Here is an 18,841-nt window from a genome sequence, read left to right on the forward strand (position 1 = left end):
CCAGATGAGACCATAGGCCAGCCAACACCTTGATGGCAACCCTGTAAAACCCTGAGCAGAGAGGACCCAGTTGCACTGTGCCTGGACTCCTGACCCACCAAAACCAGGAGGTCATAAATGTTGCTGGAAGCTACTAAGTTTGTGGGAATTTATTACACAGCACTAGAAAGGTAATACATGTATTACTACAGGTGAGCCACTTCATGGACTGTCCTAGGTCCCATGAAGGGCAATTGGCCAGAGCTTCTCAACCAGAAGAACCTCTGAAACCACACTAGACCAGATCTCTCCATGTCGGCAGGCACCAGACTTTGTTATTACAAAAATCTGGCCACCCATTACCAAAGAAGGCCCAGGGTAGCAGAAAACCAACAGAATATGCTCACCTTGGCAAGGGCATCTTCTAAGGACCCAGTCACGTCCTGGGCCAGGGCTACAGGGCAGCAGAGGCGCAGATCATTGAAGGCAACCAGAATATTGTTGAGGAAGCAGGCGAGGGGGGGGAAATCTAGGAGCACCATCGGTGGCTGCAGTGTCCCTGGCTGAGTGGCTGGCACAGCAGTAGGCATGTTACTGCTGCCCAGAATGGCTGGAGCTGACATGAGAGTGTAGGAGTTCATTTCATCCTGGAATTTCTCCACTGTTTGTTGAATTGCTTTCTGGAAAGTGCGGATGGCCACCCGCTGGAAAACAGGAGCTAACTGGCCCCGGAAATCAGCTCCCACCCGGCTGAAGGACAGCCCAAAGTACATGCACTGGCCCAGCAGAGAGTCCAGGCGGCTGCCTATGCCCCGGTTAAGGTCGGTCTCCAGCAACTGCAGGAACTGTGAGACTTTCTGTAGCACCCAGCCGTGGAAAATGGCACTCTCATTCACAGTGTGCTCACCCATGACAGGGGGCAGTAGTGGGTCCTCGTCTGAGAAGATGGCACGGTACTGGGTGATGATATCAAAGAGATGGACACGGCAGGCCTCGATGGTTTTCGTGATATGGAAATAGGGATCATCATTAGGAATGGCAGTCAGGATGGACCGGAGCCAAGCATCCCGGGCCTGAAGAAACTTCACCCTCAGCTCGGCCTCAGTGAAGACATCCATGCGCCACAGGTAGCCAATGACACGGAGGCAGGCAGGGAGCTGGATGCTGGTCCTCAGTTGCTGGATCAGCTGGCTCAGCATTAGCTGCATGGACTGGCGCACTTCATTCACGATGCCCTGAAAATACACAGAGAGAGTCACACTGCACTGGGAAGGATGCGCTGTTAGAACCCATTCCCCTGACCCTTAAGACTGCAGACCGACACTCCCATGGTTTTCCTGAAATATGAAGTAATTTCCTAAAGCTGATGCCTGTAGGTTCACCAACAAAGATCTGGTTGGATAACTCTCTTACTTCAAAAGCTTAAAACCCAGCCAGGCGCAGTCACTTATGCCTATAATCCCAGCACTTTGGGCAGGCAGATTACTTGAGGTCAGGAGTTCAAGACCAGTCTGGCCAACATGGTGAAAACTCGTCTCTACTAAAAATACAAAAATTAGCTAAGTGTGGTGGTGCATACCTGCAATCCCAGCTACTCTAGAGGTGGAGGCAGGAGAATCACTTGAACCCAGGAGATGAAGGTTGCAGTGAACTGAGGTTGCACCACTGCACCCCAGCCTGGGCAACAGAGTAAGACTCTGCCTCAGAAAAAGAAAGGCTTAAAACCCTCCAGTGACTGCCTACTGCAATCAAGAAAATTCCAAGCACCCTGGGACTTATACAGCCTATCTGATTCTCCAGTTTCACGTGCTTCCTAATGCTCTCCCGCTGCTACAGTCCACTCACCCTGGCTGCCTCTGTATCCCATAAACACTTCAACTCTGCCCACTTCAGCCCTCTCTACTTTGTTCTTGACACTTCCTGGTTGTTCTCTCCCCAGATCTTTGTGGGCTGGCTCGTTCTTCTCATTTAGGTCTCAGCTTAAATGTTACCTCCCCAGAAAAGTCTTTCTTGATCACCCTACCTAAAGAAACCTACCCTAGACTCCCTCTACCCATTCCCTTTTTTTGAGTCACTTAACATTATCTCAAATGGTATTATTTATTTGTTTCTTTGTCAATTACCAGACTTCATGTGAGCTTCATGAGAGCCAAGGCCACACTGTATCCCCAGCATATAGAGCAGTGCTTGGCACATGATTAAAAAGTATTTTGAATGAATGAATGCATGGATCAATGTTTTAAGTTCAGGCATGCCTGGCTGGCAGAAACTGATGTGAAACCTTCAAGGGTTTCTACCTAAACTTTCAGTCCTGACCACAGAATAAATGATTACAAGAACATTACTTTGAGTCCTCTCTGGGCAAGTTGGCTACCTGGATGACAGGGATGGAAGAGTATTTCCTCTCCAGTCGGCGTACATAGGCTGCGAGCTCCAGGGCCTCTTCATAATAACTGTTCCGGACACAGGTGTCCATGAGCTGAGGAATCTCTAGTATTTCCAGGATTTCTGTGTGCCGGTTTAGAGTCAAGCTGTTCATCCGGCGGTTGGAGCTGATCTCTTCAGCTTCCTTCACAAAGTTCCTAGTAAAAATTAGAAGAATGTTGGTCCTTCACTACTCTGTACCCAAACCTTAGCTACAGTTACCAAGCACCTGCTATGAACATTGGGCTGGATGATCTACCTGATTTATTTCTCACGCCCCACCTATAAGGTAAGTACTGTTACACCTGAGGAAATTTTTAATCTCAGAGAGGTTAAGCAACTTATTCCAAAACATACAACTAATAAATCTAACAGATCTAAATCCAGATAGGCCACCTGCTGGCTGTGGCAAGGTATTTGGCCTCTCTGAACCTACTCCCTCATTGGTAAAACAGTATATAGGGCCAGGCCCAGTGGCTCACACCTACATTCCCAGCACTTTTTTGGAGCCCAAGGCAGGCAGATCACTTGAGGCCAGGAGTTCAAGTGAAATTCCATCTCTACTAAAAATACAAAATAGCCAGGTGTGGTGGCGCGTGCCTGTAGTCCCAGCTACTTGGTAGGCTGAGGCAGGAGAATCGTTTGAACCCAGGAGGCGGAGGCTGCAGTGAGCTGAGAACACGCCACTGCACTCCAGCCTAGGTGACAGAGCAAGACTCTGTCTCCAAAAATAAATAAATAAATAAAATTATACAGGACCCTCCTCATAAGGGTGTAAGAACTAAATTAAATGATGTGTGTGAAGCATTTAACACAGAATCTGACACAGAGCCAATGTGTCAGAGTAAAAATTGTAAGGCCGGACATGGTGGCTCACGCCTGAATCCCAGCACTTTGGGAGGCCGAGGCGGGTAGATCAGGAGGTCAAGAGATCGAGACCACCCTGGTCAACATGGTGAAACCCCGTCTCTACTAAAAATACAAAAAATTAGCTGGGCATGGTGGCACATGCCTGTAATCCCAGCTACTCAGGAGGCTGAGGAAGGAGAATTGCCTGAACCCAGGAGGCAGAGGTTGCGGTGAGCCGAGATCGCACCATTGCACTCCAGCCTCGGTAACAAGAGCGAAACTCCATCTCAAAAAAAAAAAAACAGTAAAAATTGTAAATAAGAAACAGAGTTAAATATTTAACAACAGCTATCATTATTTTCATAATAAAGCACTAACTACCCTAGAATCCAAAATCTTTCCCCATATTCCCTCAGGTCTTCACCTTCTCCTGTGCTAATGTTCAACCATAGTTCCTGTCACAGTCTACTTTCAACATATCTTCTCTATATTTGCAGAGACCTGCTTTATCACGTTACGTATCTATTCTGGAGCATGGAAGGGTACAAAAGCTGCTGTCAAATATCCAAAGGCGCAGTGACTCATGCCGGTAATTCCAGCACTGCAGAAGGCCAAGGTGGGCGGATCATCTGAGGTTGAGAGTTCGAGACCAGTTTAACCAAGATGGAGAAACCCCGTCTGTACTAAAAATACAAAATTAGCTGGGCATGGTGGCGTGCCCCTGTAGTCCCAGCTACTTGGGAGGCTGAGGCAGGATAATCACTTGAACCTGGGAGGCAGAGGTTGCAGTGAGCTTAGACAGAGCCATTGCTCTCTAGCCTGGGCAACAAGAGTGAAACTCCGTCAAAAAAAAAAAAAAGAAAAACAAAAATTAAACTTTAATCATGAAAGGCTGGAAAGCAGAACTATGGATAATGGACAGGATCTACGAAGACAGAGTATGACTCAAAAAGGCCTTTTTTTTTTTTTTTTTTTTTTGAGACGGAGTTTCGCTCTTGCTACCCAGGCTGGAGTGCAATGGCGCGATCTCGGCTCACCGCAATCTCCGCCTCCTGGGTTCAGGCAATTCTCCTGCCTCAGCCTCCCGAGTAGCTGGGATTACAGGCACGCACCACCGTGCCCAGCTAATTATTTGTAATTTTAGTAGAGACGGGGTTTCAACATGTTGACCAAGATGGTCTCGATCTGTTGACCTCGTGATCCACCCGCCTCGGCCTCCCAAAGTGCTGGGATTACAGGCTTGAGCCACCGCGCCCGGCCGGCCTTTTTTTTTTTTTGGAGGCTGTCTAGCTCTGTTGTCAGGCTGGAGTGCAGTGGCACAATCTCAGCTCACTGCAACCTCTGCCTCCCAAGTTCAAGCGATTCTCCTGCCTCAGCCTCCCAAATAGCTGGGACTACGTATGGCATGTACCATCATGCCCAGCTAATTTTTTTTTTTTTTGAGACGAAGTTTCGCTCTTGTTACCCAGACTGGAGTGCAATGGCGCGATCTCGGCTCACTGCAACCTCTGCCTCCTGGGTTCAAGCAATTCTCCTGCCTCAGCCTCCCAAGTAGCTGGGATTACAGGCACACGCCACCATGCCCAGCTAATTTTTTGTATTTTTAGTAGAGACAGGGTTTCACCATGTTGACCAGGATAGTCTCGATCTCTTGACCTCGTGATCTGCCTGCCTCAGCCTCCCAAAGTGCTGGGATTACAGGTGTGAGCCACCATGCCTGGCTTTTTTTTTTGAGACAGAGTTTTACTCTGTCACCCAGTCTGGAATACAGTGGCACAATCACAGCCCCACGGCTGCCTCAATCTCCAAGACTGGAGTGCAGTGGCGCAATCATAGATAACTGCAGCCTCAATCTCCCAGGCCCAAGTGATCCTTCCACCTCAGCCTCCTGAGTAGCTGGGACTATAGGCACATGCCACCATGCCCAGCTCTTTTTTTTTTTTTTTACTTTGAAGAGACACGGTTTGCCATGTTGGCGAGGCTGCTCTTGAACTCCTGGGTTCAAGCCTCTGGTTCCCAAAGTGCTGGGATTACAGGCTGAGCCACCACATCCAGCCATCCAAAAGGAGAGATTCTTTGCTATTTGATGCCCTCAGATGGGAGGAATTCCTTGTCAGCTTCCTGTCAATGAAAGTTTTGAAGCAGATGACCTCCGTCCCAAGCTTTCGTATAAAATAAGTACATGAATGTGCAGATACATTCAGCTCACACCTATAATGTCAGTTATGTCAGACGCGGTAATAATAGCTTTGCATGAATCCTTTTTCTTTAGTGCTCACAACAGCCCTTCAAGGGAGGGACGTGCTCCTAGGTATCCAGTTCTGAATTCGAACCCCCCTAGTAGTGCTCTTAGATGTCACTAATCTCTGTCTTGACTAGTTCATATGTAAAATGGAAATAACAGGGCCGGGCGCGGTGGCTCACACCTGTAATCCTACCACTTTGGGAGCTGAGGCAGGTGGATCACGAGGTCAGGAGTTCGAGACCATCCTGGCCAACATGGTGAAACCCCGTCTCTACTAAAAACACACAAAAAATTAGCTGGGCATGATGGCATGCGCCGGTGGTCCCAGCTACTCAGGAGGCAGAGGTAGGAGAATCGCTTGAAGCCGGGAGGCTGAGGCTGCAGTGACCTGAGATCGCGCCACTGCACTCCAGTCCGGCGACAGGGCGAAACTCTATCTCAAAAAAAAAAAAGTGTGTTGGCGGCGGGGAGAATAGCAGTACCTACCTTGAAGGCTGTTGTGAGGTTTAAATGGATTAATAAGGCGCTCAGCAGAGAGCCTGGACGTGGTAAACGCTTTGTGTTAGCTATTTCTACCATCTTAAACGTCAGCTTTTACAGTTAAAAAGCCCCTTTAGCGCAAGGAGCATCTCACCTGCAGCTCTGCTGGAAGCTGGGCAAGCGGTCGAGCAGGCGACTGAGCGACGCCTCCACGTCTCCAAAGAGGCAGTGGATGCGCTCGGTGCACTCGGCGCCACGGATGAAGGTCTTGTAGTTGGCGAAAGCCAAGTCACGCGTCTGCTGCAACAGCTGAGCCCGCTCCTCCGCCAGGCGCTCGGGCTCGCGCCGCAGCCGCTCCAGCCCCGAGCCGCTCAACTCCCGGAGATAGCGGCCCACATCGGGCCGCTCGCGCCACTGGGCTTCCGGGAAGCGGTCTCGGAACAGCGACGCTAGGAGCCCTTCATCCTCCACCTCACCGAGAGCCGCCGCCGTGGCCGAGGCTGACGATGAGCTAATCGCCGTCGCCGCCATCTTGCCAACAGCAACGTCACTTCCCCGCCTGACCACCGAGGGCGCAAACTCAATTTAGAACAGGAAGAAACAGGCACATTTCCGGTCTCTACGTTTTCTCATCCGGCCGGCTTGCTTTCCTCGGCGGTCGTCCGGCTATTGGGCACCAGCGAGAGGAAGGCTTGGTACGGGACTAGAGAGGCAGGCTTTGGGGTTGCCTGGGAGCTGCGGGGCAGCGAGTTCCGTTTCCGGTTGCCGAGGCACGAGGATCTGGTGTTCTAACCCAGTGGGAAAATGCGGCCTTTGACTGAAGAGGAGACCCGTGTCATGTTTGAGAAGATCGCGAAATAGTAGGAGCGCGCGGGGCGGACGAGGGTGTGTGTGTGGGGGGGTGACTAGTGGTGGAGTGGGGACGCGGTGCCATTCGGGCGCGGCCTCCAGTCCTCCTTTTGCCCTCAGCATTGGGGAGAATCTTCAGCTGCTGGTGGACCGGCCAGACGGCACCTACTGTTTCCGGCTGCACAACGACCGGGTGTACTATGTGAGGTGAGGCGGGGAGCAAGCAGCATGGTTCCGGGGAAGGGAGTCCTGGGTCCCACCAGCCTCCTTCATCCGCAACCTTGCTCCCACTTTAGTGAGAAGATTATGAAGCTGGCCGCCAATATCTCTGGAGACAAGCTGGTGTCTCTGGGGACCTGCTTCGGAAAGTTCACTAAGACCCACAAGTTTCGGTTGCACGTCACAGCCCTGGATTACCTTGCACCTTATGCCAAGGTTTGTGGGGTGGTTTCCATTCCGCCACCGGCGATGAAGTTAAGGATGAGGCAGATTATCAGGCAGCTTCTCTCACAGAGTCTCTGTCAATGTGCTTGGGGGTGTCAGGACGTGGAGATGTGCAGAAGCCTTGCAGCTTGGGCATGGTCAAGGCTATGGCATGGGAGTGCTGTGTGGCTGCATAGTGGTAGTTTTCTCCAGCAAAATAGAAAAGCCTATGCAGACCCAGCTCGAGATCAGAAAGCAAATAAGTGGCTGCAGTGAGGACACCGGGATCCAGAAAAAGAGCTGTTAACCTGGCCATGGAAGATAATCCTTGTAGAGTTGAGAACTTTTTGCATTTCTTTTAATTTCTTCTTTGTCTTTCCTTTCTTCTTTCTGACACAATTCACAATGTCTCCCAGGCTAGAGTGCAGCAGCATCTTATTAATCTGTATTTCTTTGCATTTTTTGCATTTCTCATTCATTTCGGCTCGCTGCAGCCTTTGCCTTCCGGATTCCAGCGATTCTCGTGCCTCAGCCCGCTGTGTACCTGGGATTACTGGTGTGCGCCACAATTCCTGGCTTATTTTTTGTGTGTTTTTAGTAGAGACAGGGTTTTGCCGTGTTGGCCAGGCTGGTCTCGAACTTCTGGCCTCAGGTGATCCACCTGCCTCGGCCTCCCAAAGTGCTGAGATTATAAGCATGAGCCACTGTGCGAGGCAACTTTCTGCTTTTCTGTTCAGGAGATGGATAGTTTGAGGGAAACGTGTCTGTTTCCCTTAAAATTATTTCAGAAAATTATCCACAGATCCAGCAGCTAGCTTGTCTGCAGGGATAGAAACAGTAACGTTTTTGTGTCTCTTGGATTTTAATTCTCTTTCTTATAGTATAAAGTGTGGATAAAGCCTGGCGCAGAGCAGTCCTTCCTTTATGGGAACCATGTGTTGAAATCTGGTCTGGGTCGAATCACCGAAAATACTTCTCAGTACCAGGGCGTGGTGGTATACTCCATGGCAGACGTCCCTTTGGTGAGTAAAGATGGTTAGCTGTTACAAAAATCAAGTACTCTTATAACTCAATCAAGACAGTTGCAGGTGGGCAAAAAAAAAAAAAAAATCAAGTACTCTTTTATTCAAGAAGGATATGTTTTTAATCTATGTGCTTGAGAGACTAAATTCTCAGCACCTTTTGAATTCCAGAAAGACCAGAACTGTATTTTTTCCATCTTTGTTATTTCTAGCCCTCAGTATGGGCATATTGAACGACTTCAGAAAATTAGTGTCTCTTCTTTTGAATCCCAGGGTTTTGGGGTGGCAGCAAAATCTACACAAGACTGCAGAAAAGTAGACCCCATGGCGATTGTGGTGTTTCATCAAGCAGACATTGGGGAATATGTGCGGCATGAAGAGACGCTGACTTAAAACGAACTCGTTGCAAGGACAGACGGCTGTGTTGAAGGGCTGAGCTTTGTTTCCTGTGTTTGTGTAGACTGTCATCATGTTGAATTTTGTCATCACTCTGACCTCTTCAGGGACTTCTTAGTTTACTGTATTCTCTATCACTGACAAATGCAGGCTGGAATAATACTGTATACAGAGATGGCTCAAAAATGGGGTTTCAGATCTTTGTGTTTGTGACAAACTAGAATACTCTTTCATATTCAAATCAGAGGGCTTCTTGTTCTGAGAAATAGGTTGAAAATCTTTGGAACTAGGAACAAGAATAGCTTATTGTTATCTGTGATAACACTTTTTTTCTAAACTCATGATAAGAACACATGGATTTTTTCATTAATATGAAAGATAGACATTGCCATATCAGAATAGTAGGCCACCTGTGGGGTTTTACAAATGAAATTTGGCTAAAATAATAAGAGCAATTTGTTCAGCTGTTTTTCTATACACTAAGTGCTATGCAGTATGGAAGAAAAATGGGTTCAAATCCCAGTTCTGCCACCTACCAGCTTTATGGCCTTGAATGAGTCATTCAGCTTTTTTTTTTTAATTTATTTAATTAATTTTGGTCAGGCTGGTCTTGAACTCCCAATCTCAGGTGATCCACCCGCCTTGGCCTCCAAAGTGCTTGGATTACAGGTGTGAGTCACCACGCCTGGCCGTCATTGAGCTTTAATAAGGTTCATTTTCTTCTGTTTAAAAAAAGACACAAAATTTAAAAAGCCGCTTTAGCCATATAACTGAGAATTAGAAATTCTAATTTTTGGAATTAGAAATCATGTTTGTAGCTGGGTGCAGTGGCTCACGCTTGTAATCCAAGCACTTTGGGAGGCCAGCGCAGGCGGATCACTTGAGGAGTTCAACACCAGCCAACATGGTGAAACCTCGTCTGTAGTGAAAATACAAAAAAATTAGCCAGGTGTGGTGGTACATGCCTGTAGTCCTAGCTACTTGGGAGGCTGAGGCATGAGAATGGCAGTAACCCGGGAGGCAGAGGTTGCAGTGAGCCAAGATCATGACATTGCACTCCAGCCTGAGCAACAGAGCGAGACTCTGTCTCAAACGAACAAACAAACAAAAAGCAATCATGATTGTAAAGTGTCTCGTATAGTGCCTGGGAAATGATAAGTCTGGAATAAATGGTAAGAATTATTTTTATGTTATATATATTATGTATTTGTTATTAAGTGTAGAGTTTTATTAGTATAATTTTATTCTTTTTTACAAGCTGTTTTCTCAGTTTTTTTTCTTGGATGGGATGACCCTAGGCTGGAATGTTTTTTTCATCACTGTGGTTTTATAAAACATAATATTTTCTATGAACCTTTGCTTACTTGACTGGATTGGACTAAAGACTACCTGTATTGCAAAACTACACTGTTTCTTTAATGAATATACTGCTTAATTTCCAAAGGCAGGGTCTTTAAAAATAAAACATTACCAACTCCTGCTTTTACATGTAAGCAAACTTGATTTTGGCCTGTCTTTTTCAACTCTTCTCACATCTAAGGTGTTCTGTTAACCTCTAAGCAGACTCAGTGAAAGCTAAGGTACTGCTATATGATAAACAGTATTTTGATACATACATTTCATACATACTTCAGAACTTTTTCATTGTTATTCTTTATTGCCATTTTGCCTTTTTCGATGTGTGCAGCAGACTTAAACATTTATGAGATAAATTGATTTTTGTCCCAGAGGGTTGTTACAAAGCTGATTCGACTAAGCTTCTGCCCCAGAAGAAAAGAGCCAGGGTGCTGTAGTCAGCTTAACTTAGCATCTTGGCTTCTTTGTGTCTGTAGTTGTTGGAACATTGAAGAGACGCTTCAAGAAATACAGTTGCAGGATCCCAGAAAGAATAATAACAAGGCTCTGGGCTGTGGACCACCAGTTCACATAATGGTAGTTTGACTGGAGAAGGAAAAAGTCAGCCATTTTCCTCATCCGGGCAAAGTTGTAGTATCGCCACATGTGAAAGATGCTGTTCTGCACCTTTTGTGTGCTGTCCTATGAGAGAGAAAATTTTAAAAGGGATTCTTCCAAACCCCCGTCTAGCCTCACCTGGGTGCTCACCAGCACTAACCTAAGTTATCTGGATGTCAAATAATTTACCCATATGATTTTAAGATGTATAATAGTATTATAGTTATTGATAAATGTTGTGTTTGCTATGTATAAAATATGGTCTGGACTTTAGTTTAAAATTTTTGTTTCTGTTTTTTGGGACAGTCTCACTTTTTTGCCCAGGCTGGAATACAGTGGTGCAGTCACAGCTCATGCAGCCTTAACCTTCTGGGCTCAAGTGATCTTCCCACCTCAGCCTCCCTAGCAGCTGGGACTGCAGGCACATGCCACCATACCCAGCTAATTTTTTTTTTTTTTTTTGGTAGAGATGGAATTTCACTAGGTTTCCCAATCTAGTCTCAAACTCCTGGGCTCAGGCTATCCTATCTCGGCCTCCCAGAGTACTGGGATTACAGGTGTTGAACCACCTCACCTGGCCTAAAATGGGCAAAGGAATCAAATAGACATTTCTCCAAAGAAGATACAGAGATGGCCAATAAGCACATAGAAAGATGCTCAACGTTATTAATCATTAAGGAAATGCAATCAAAACCGCAAGATAACATTTCACACCCACTATGATGGCTTCAACAAAAAAGACAATAACAAGTGGTGAGGAAGTAGAGAAATTAGAACCTTCATACACTACTAGAAGGAGCTTAAAATGGTTCGGCCACTGTGGTAAAGTCTCCAGCAATTCTACTTTCAGATATACAGAAATGAAAACATGGTAACACAAAAACTTGTATGCAATGCTCATAGCAGTGTTAGGATAGCCAGAAGGTAGAAAAACCTAAATGTCCATCATGTCCATTAACTGATGAATGGATAAATAAGATGTATATCCATAATTATTCAGCCATAAAGAGAAATAAAAGTACTGATACATGCTACAACATGGATGAACCTTGAGAACACGCTAAATTAAAGAACCCAGTCTTGGCTGGGCATGGTGATTCACACTTGTAATCCCAAGACTTTGGGAGGCCAAGGTGGGCAGATCACCTGAGGTCAAGAGTTCGAAACCAGCTTGGCCAATATGGTGACAATTGTCTCTACTGAAAATGCAAAAATAGTTGGCATGGTGTTGGGTGCCTGTAATCCCAGCTACTTGGGAGGTTAAGGCAGGAGAATCCCTTGAACCCTGGAGGCGGAGGTTGCAGTGAACAGAGACTATGCTATTGCACTCCATCGTAGATAACAAGAAGGAAACTCCATCTCAAAAAATAAAAATAAGCCAGACACAAAAGCCCACGTACTGTGTGATTCCACTTAAATAAAGTATATGGAGGCCAGCCACAGTGGCTCAAAGTGCTGAGTAATCTCAGCACAGTAGCTCAAAATGCATAGTAATCTCAGCTCAGTGGCTCAAAGTGCTGAATCTCAGCCCTTTGGCAAGCTGAGGTGGGAGGATTGCTTGAGCTTAGGAAGTTGAGACTGCAGTGAGCTGTGATCAAACCACTGCACACTCCAGCCTGGACAATAAGAGTGAGACCATGTCTCAGAAATTAAGTACAGAACAGGTAAATCTATAGAGACAGTAGAATAGTGATTGGCAGGCCTGGGGTGATAAGAGAATGGGAGAATGACTAATGGGTAGTGGGATTGGGAGGGGGTGGGGGGGTGATAAACTTCTGGAATTAGATGCTAATAGTTGCAAAACCTTGTGAATATACCAAAAAACCACTTAATTATACACTTTAAGATGGTATATGGTAGATAAATTATATCTCAATTTCAAGAAAAACAGGCTAAGAGTTAAGACTTTGAGGGAAAACATTTATAGAAAAAAAAAAAAAAAACGGGCAATGGGCCAGATTTGGCCTGTGATACATAGTTTGCCAACCCTTGTTATAAAACAAAGGAGGGGGGCCGGGCACGGTGGCTCAAGCCTGTAATCCCAGCACTTTGGGAGGCCAAGGCGGTGGATCACCAGGTCAAGAGACTAAGACCATCCTGGTCAACATGGGGAAACCCCATCTCTACTAAAAATGCAAAAAATTAGCTGGGCCTGGTGGCGTGTGCCTGTAATCCCAGCTACTCAGGAGGCTGAGGCAGGAGAACTGCCTGAACCCAGGAGGCAGAGATTTTGGTAAGCCGAGATCGTGTCATTGCACTCCAGGCTGGGTAACAAGAGCAAAACTCCGTCTCAAAAAAAAAAAAAGGAGGAATTTCAAGTGCTTCAAGTTATTTATTAAAAGATAAACATCCCCTTGCCTGTTTGGTTTCTACCTAAATGAAGCCATCTTCCCTCCAAAGTTAAAATTGGTTTCCACAGATGTTTCTCTTCACAAAACACTTCCTTACCTCTATTGCATCCAGAGTATCGTTCAGTTGTTTTCTTTCCTTTTGTTTGTGATCAATCTCAGGCCCCTCATAGAAAACTCCAAAGTTGAGGTACACTTGCACGGAAGCGAAGTGATTATGCTGATTACTTAGACAAAGCTGATAAAAACCTGTAAGAATTCCTAGATCATTACCAAGTCTTTGGTCTCCTACCCTTTGTTAAGAAATTCCTGGAGGTATCTGTCCTCCAGTGTTGGAATTGTTACTATGGCACGTTCTTTTTACTTAGAAAGTACGAAGATCCCATTTTTGACATGGAAGACACAGATGTTGTGTGAAACTTATACTAAATATTACTTATTCTATTTGGCCAAATTTTAGTAACTTTAGTTCTTTCCATACCAGGTAGCAAACAATGTTTTCTCTCTCTTTTCCAACATAGAATTTCCACATCTTGTATTAAAGAGCTCCTGCTCAACAGACTGAGTTGAAATTAAGAGCATGGTGTTTGCCTGGTCCTTGTACACCATTAGAGCTAGGGACACCATCTTGAACTTGATATTACAGAAGAAAAAAGAAAGGATGCATACATAGTGCATGAAAGCAGCTCTCCTGCTGGAGTGATTGCCCCCAAGGCCGTCTGTGCAGAGACTGATGGTTTGGGATATCTGCTGGTGCTGGGGTTGCCTCCGTGTGTGTGTGCAGGGGTGGAGGGGACAGGTAGAAGATGAGGTGGTGGTATTTGAAAGTCAAAATGGCTGGGCGCGGTGTAGTCCCAGCTACTTGGAAGGCTGAGGCTGGAGGATCACTTGAGCCCAGGAGTTCTGGGCTGTAGTGTGCTATGCCGATCGGGTGTCCGCACTAAGTTTGGCAACAATATGGTGACCTCCTGGGAGCTGGGGACCACCAGGTTGCCTAAGGAGGGGTGAACCGGCCCAGGTCAGAAATGGAGCAGGTCAAAACCCCTGTGCTGATTAGTAATGGGATCGCGCCTGTGAATAGCCACTGCACTCCAGCCTGGGCAATATAGCGAGACCGTCTCTTAAAAAAAAAGAAAGTCAAAATGATTGAAAGGTACTACTGGCATGTAGTGCCCAAAGATGTTCCAATTTTTTTTTGAGATGGAGTCTCGCTCTGTCACCCAGGCTGCAATGCAGTGGTGTGATCTTGGCTCATGGTAGCCTCTGCCTCCTGGGTTCAAGTGATTCTCCTGCCTCAGCCTCCCAAGTAGCTGGGAGTGCAGGCATGCACCACCATGCCCTGCTAATTTTGTAATTTTAGTAGAGATGGGGTTTCTCCATGTTGGTCAGGCTGGTCTTGAACTCCCAACCTCAGGTGATCCGCCCGCCTCAGCCTCCCAAAGTGCTGGGATTACAGGGGTGAGCCGTCACGCCTGGCCAGCCATGCATTTTCTTTTTTTCTGCATCTGCTTTTAGTAACTGGCTCAAATATTCTGATGACTGGAAAGAAATGCTTCCCTGTAATACATTTGTTAATTGGAATTCTGTATTATAAATGGGTCTCTGTTTTTTGGTCACTTTCCCAGAATCTGATCAATTGGAGACGATGAGATAAAAGGGAGCTGCTCGCCTCCCTTCCTCTCCCCTCCTTCCTCTCCTCCCTCCTCCCTCCTCCCCTAAAAAAAAAAAAAAGAGAAAGAGAAAAAAAAAAGATTGAGCTGCTCACCTGGAGATGCTGCCCCCAAATTATCAGTAGACTGCCACTTGGCATCCTTGGAGGTCAGCAGTCTCTAGGAACACTGGTTTTTGGTGTTAAAGACTGATTTTTTTTCCCTACTGTTTAAACATCTCTGTATACGTCCTCATAATTACCCTAATTTTATAGGACCTTATGATTATTATGATAGCCATGGTCATGAAAACAGACCTGTCTCTTGGGTAGAGAAGTTAATCTGGCCCCGAACATCCTGGGAAGTGTCTATGAGAAATCCCTGTGGGTTGTGTGCAGTGGCAGCAACATGCCGGTCATGTGACATCCCCACGGTCCGCTGAACCTGCCAAGACACATTAAATAGCGAGCAAAACCCCTGCTACATCAAGAGGAAGCCAGCTGAGTGGTAAGATTGATGTCCCACAGTCATCAGCACAGGGGTCTCATCTGGGGTGGGACTGCCCACTGGGTTTTGGAATTGACTGGAGGATTGTGAGGTGTCACAGTGACGGTGTTAAGGGGAGGACGCACAGCAATACTGAATGTCTGCAGTGTTAGAAACAGTACAGTAGGACAAAGAACTGCCCAGAATGCCACCAGCACCCCTGTAAAGAAGGAGCCATGTCTTGCTTGGACCACACAGCTGAAGTGGATGATTTGGGCTGGGCATGGTGGCTCACACCTGTAATCCCAGCATTTTGGGAGGCCGAGGCAGATGGATTGCAAGGTCAAGAGTTCAAGACCAGCCTAGCCAACATGGTGAAACCCCACCTCTACTAAAAAAATACAAAAATTGGCCGGGCATGGTGGCTCACACTTGTAATCCTAGCACTTTGGGAGGCCAAGGCAGGTGGATTGCCTGACCTCAGGAATTCCAGACCAGCCTGGGCAACTTGGTGAAACCTCATCTCTACTAAAATACAAAAGAAATTAGCTGGGCATGGCAGCGTGTGCCTGTAGTCCCAGCTACTTGGGAGGCTAAGGCAGGAGAATTGCTTGAACCCAGGAGGCGGAGGTTGCAGTGAGCAGAAATCACGCCATTGCACTCCAGCCTGGATGACAGAGCAAGACTCCGGCTCTACAAAAAATAATAATAATAATAATAATACAAAAATTAGCTGGGCATGGTGGTGTGGGACTGTAATCCCAGCTACTCGGGAGGCTGAGGCACGAAGATCACTTGAACCTGGGAGGTGGAAGTTGCAGTGAGCCAAGATCATCCCACTGCACTCCAGCCTCAGTGGCAGAGCAAGACTCTGTCTTAAAAAAAAAAAAAAAAAAGTACAATTCTGGTTGTAGAGTTGTCTTTTTTCTTTTTTTGAGACAGTCTCACCCTGTCACCCAGGCTGGAGTGCAGTGGCTCAATCCCAGCTCAATGCAACCCCCACCTCCCAAGTTCAAGCAATTCTCCCACCTCAGTCAATCAAGTAAGCTGGGATTACAGGCACGAGCGGCCAAGCCCAGCTGTTTTGTATTTTTAGTAGAGACGGAGTTTTGCCATATTGCCTGGGATGGTCTCAAACTCCTGACGTCAGGTGATCTGCCCGCCTCAGCCTCCCAAAGTGCTGGGATTACAGGTGTGAGCCACCGCACCTGGCCTGGCTATAGAATTCTTGAATGAAGTTGCTTGGTGGTTGAGCTCCCCGAAGGTGTCCCAGATTTGGGCATTTGCTGCTTGGCAGTGCACACCTACAGCAAGCACTCCATGGACACTCGCTCCCAAGTTAGATCTTGATTAGCCCAGGCCACAGTACGTTGAGTAGTGGCTGCTGTTCTAATATAAATTCAGAGGTAAGTAAGGCTCTGATAAGTTTATTTAAAATAAATGTTGTTACTGTGGAGTGGAATAAGATCAACATAATCAACATAGTCTATTACTATGTAAACAAAAATTAGTAAGTTAACAGATCTTTAACATAAAGAACAAAGGAAATGAACAGCCTCTAACTTTGGTATTGAGCTTACCATCCTGGGACAGCATGGTGTAAGAACATAGAATGGATAAAAATCCTTGACCTATGAACAGGTAACTTGAAAACAATTACCTTCCTAAAAAAGAAAAAAAAAAATAGGATTGTCTGGCTGAATAGAAAAAACTTGAGCTAGTGATTCTCCAATTTGCCAGAATTTCTCCTAGAGGCGGCAGCAGAGTCTTTACTCCCCCACCCCCATAAACTGAAGTGGCTTTTTTTTTTTTTTTTGAGACAGAGTTTTGCTCTTGTTGCCCAGGCTGGGTGCAATGGCGCAAGCTCAGCTCACTGCAACCTCCGCCTCCTGGTTTCAAGCAATTCTTCTGCCTCAGCCTCCCATGTCCCTGGGATTACAGGTGCCTGCCACCATGCCCAACTAATTTTTGTTATTTTTAGTAGAGATAGGGTTTCATCAAGGCCGGGTGTGGTGGCTCAAGCCTGTAATCCCAGCACTTTGGGAGGCCAAGGCGGGTGGATCACGAGGTCAAGAGATCGAGACCATCCTGGTCAACATAGTGAAACCCCATCTCTACTAAAAATACAAAAAATTAGCTGGGCATGGTGGCGTGTGCCTGTAATCCCAGCTACTCAGGAGGCTGAGACAGGAGAATTGCCTGAACCCAGGAGGCGGAGGTTGCGGTGAGCCGAGATCGCGCCATTGCGCTCCAGCCTTGGTAACAAGAGCGAAACTCCGTCTCAAAAAAAAAAAAAAAAAGAGATAGGGTTTCATCATGTTGGCCAGGCTGGTCTCAAACTCCTGACCTTGGGGGATGCACCCTCCTTGGCCTCCTAAAGTGCTAGAATTACAGGTGTGAGCCACCATGCCCGGCCATGAAGTGGCTTTCTTTGAAATCTCTGGATCAGTCTCCAAAGAACCATATACATTTTAATATTTTAAAAATGTATTCTCTCCCCCCTTACCCACAAATCTGAGTATATGTAATGATGACCTCTTCAGAAAGAGGCACCCTGTCTGCCCCATAGCTTTGAGCATGGCCCTTAGGTGAGAAGCCAAACCATATGCTTTAGCTCCTGTTGATTATTCACCCATCTGGAGTTTCCCTCTAACTGCAGCTCCATTTCATTAACAGGTAGAGAATCACAGCATGATAAAGACAACCTGACCTTGTTTTCATCTAAAACCTGATCCACTTTATGAGTAAAGGAGAAAAAAAAGCCCCCAGTATGGCCAGTCACCCACATACCTCATAACTGAAATAGAAGTATCCAGTCTGGTGGGCAAATTGCCAAAAGCATTCCGTGCCTCCTGGAGGGATCATGATGGCAAAGTCATATCGATCAGCTCCATGGAAGGGTGGCTGGTCCCCAGAGCCACTCAGAGGTTCTGTCTTCTGGCTCCTGGCAGACGTCACCAGATTCAAAACCACCAGCCCAGCCCCAAAGAGCAAGGGGGACATGCTGCTTTCTGGAGCCTCCTCTGCAGGTGAACTGCTCGCAGCCTAGGGAAATCAAGTCGTTGAGACAACCGCTGGGGTAATGATTAACTGCACAAGTCACATTTAGGCCCATTTCAGTGCCACACATAGATATTCATAATAGAACTGCCATGATACTCCTGTGTTTGGCTCACAGGAGGAAGTTTTGCTTTCACCTCATAAACTCAGTGGCTTACTTCATGGGTACTACAAAGAATCTGCCACCTCAGAAGAGGTCTTTCCACCCTTTCTTAGGGCTGTCATTTTTTAGTTCTTGCTTCTTGGGGATATAACACTGGGTAAGTTTATAACTTTGTGAATACACTGACAAAAATTTGGCTAGGGAGATTGTTCGGTTACATCAAATTCTCCTACAAACACTTATCTCTGCCCAATGCTGCAGCTCAGAGCAAATCACAGCATGTGTGTGTGCAAAGATGTAAATGGATGAACACAGTGCCAAGATGGTGCTCACACCCCTCCATTGATAGTCCTTGTCCTGATACCTTCTACCTAAGAGTCACCTAAAGCTATCCAAACCCACTGAAAGAGGATATTATTAAAAACCTCAATAGTTCTCTTTTTTCCAGAGACAGAGTGTCACTCTGTCACCCAGGCTAGAGTGCAGTGGCACAGTCTTGGTTCACTGCAACCACCACCTCCCGGGTTCAAGTGATTCTCCTGCATCAGCCTCTCGAGTAGCTGGAACTACAGGCA

The 18,841-nt window shown here is 46.5% G+C and overlaps 3 protein-coding genes across 4 annotated transcripts in view; 1 reads left to right on the forward strand and 2 right to left on the reverse strand.

Annotated features, from left to right (window-relative positions):
• The window catches only part of COG8 (component of oligomeric golgi complex 8), a 21,228-nt gene extending 14,694 nt beyond the window's left edge, over positions 1-6,534 (reverse strand). For both annotated transcript variants that reach the window (XM_078357588.1, XM_003735336.6), the window contains exons 1-3: positions 6,132-6,534; positions 2,354-2,561; positions 387-1,214 (exon numbers count right to left, since the gene is read on the reverse strand). In XM_078357588.1, the coding sequence (XP_078213714.1) occupies positions 387-1,214; positions 2,354-2,561; positions 6,132-6,508 (1,413 nt within the window). In that variant the 5' untranslated portion in view covers positions 6,509-6,534. The remainder of the gene's footprint in view (positions 1-386; positions 1,215-2,353; positions 2,562-6,131) is intronic.
• A 190-nt stretch (positions 6,535-6,724) lies between these two features.
• NIP7 (nucleolar pre-rRNA processing protein NIP7) lies at positions 6,725-10,165 on the forward strand. Its single transcript, XM_002761179.7, has 5 exons — positions 6,725-6,837; positions 6,947-7,033; positions 7,123-7,261; positions 8,131-8,271; positions 8,545-10,165. The coding sequence occupies exons 1-5, from the start codon at positions 6,782-6,784 to the stop codon at positions 8,662-8,664; spliced, it is 543 nt and encodes a 180-aa protein (XP_002761225.4). The 5' UTR covers positions 6,725-6,781; the 3' UTR covers positions 8,665-10,165.
• Positions 10,166-10,304: 139 nt separating this feature from the next.
• On the reverse strand, positions 10,305-18,139 carry TMED6 (transmembrane p24 trafficking protein 6). Its single transcript, XM_054248444.2, has 4 exons — positions 17,894-18,139; positions 14,935-15,061; positions 13,069-13,217; positions 10,305-10,704 (listed from the first exon to the last, which is right to left on the reverse strand). The coding sequence occupies exons 1-4, from the start codon at positions 18,104-18,106 to the stop codon at positions 10,471-10,473; spliced, it is 723 nt and encodes a 240-aa protein (XP_054104419.1). The 5' UTR covers positions 18,107-18,139; the 3' UTR covers positions 10,305-10,470.
• Positions 18,140-18,841: the final 702 nt, after the last annotated feature.

Source organism: Callithrix jacchus, chromosome 20 (assembly GCF_049354715.1).
Source record: "Callithrix jacchus isolate 240 chromosome 20, calJac240_pri, whole genome shotgun sequence".
Classification (NCBI taxonomy): Eukaryota; Metazoa; Chordata; class Mammalia; order Primates; family Cebidae; genus Callithrix; species Callithrix jacchus.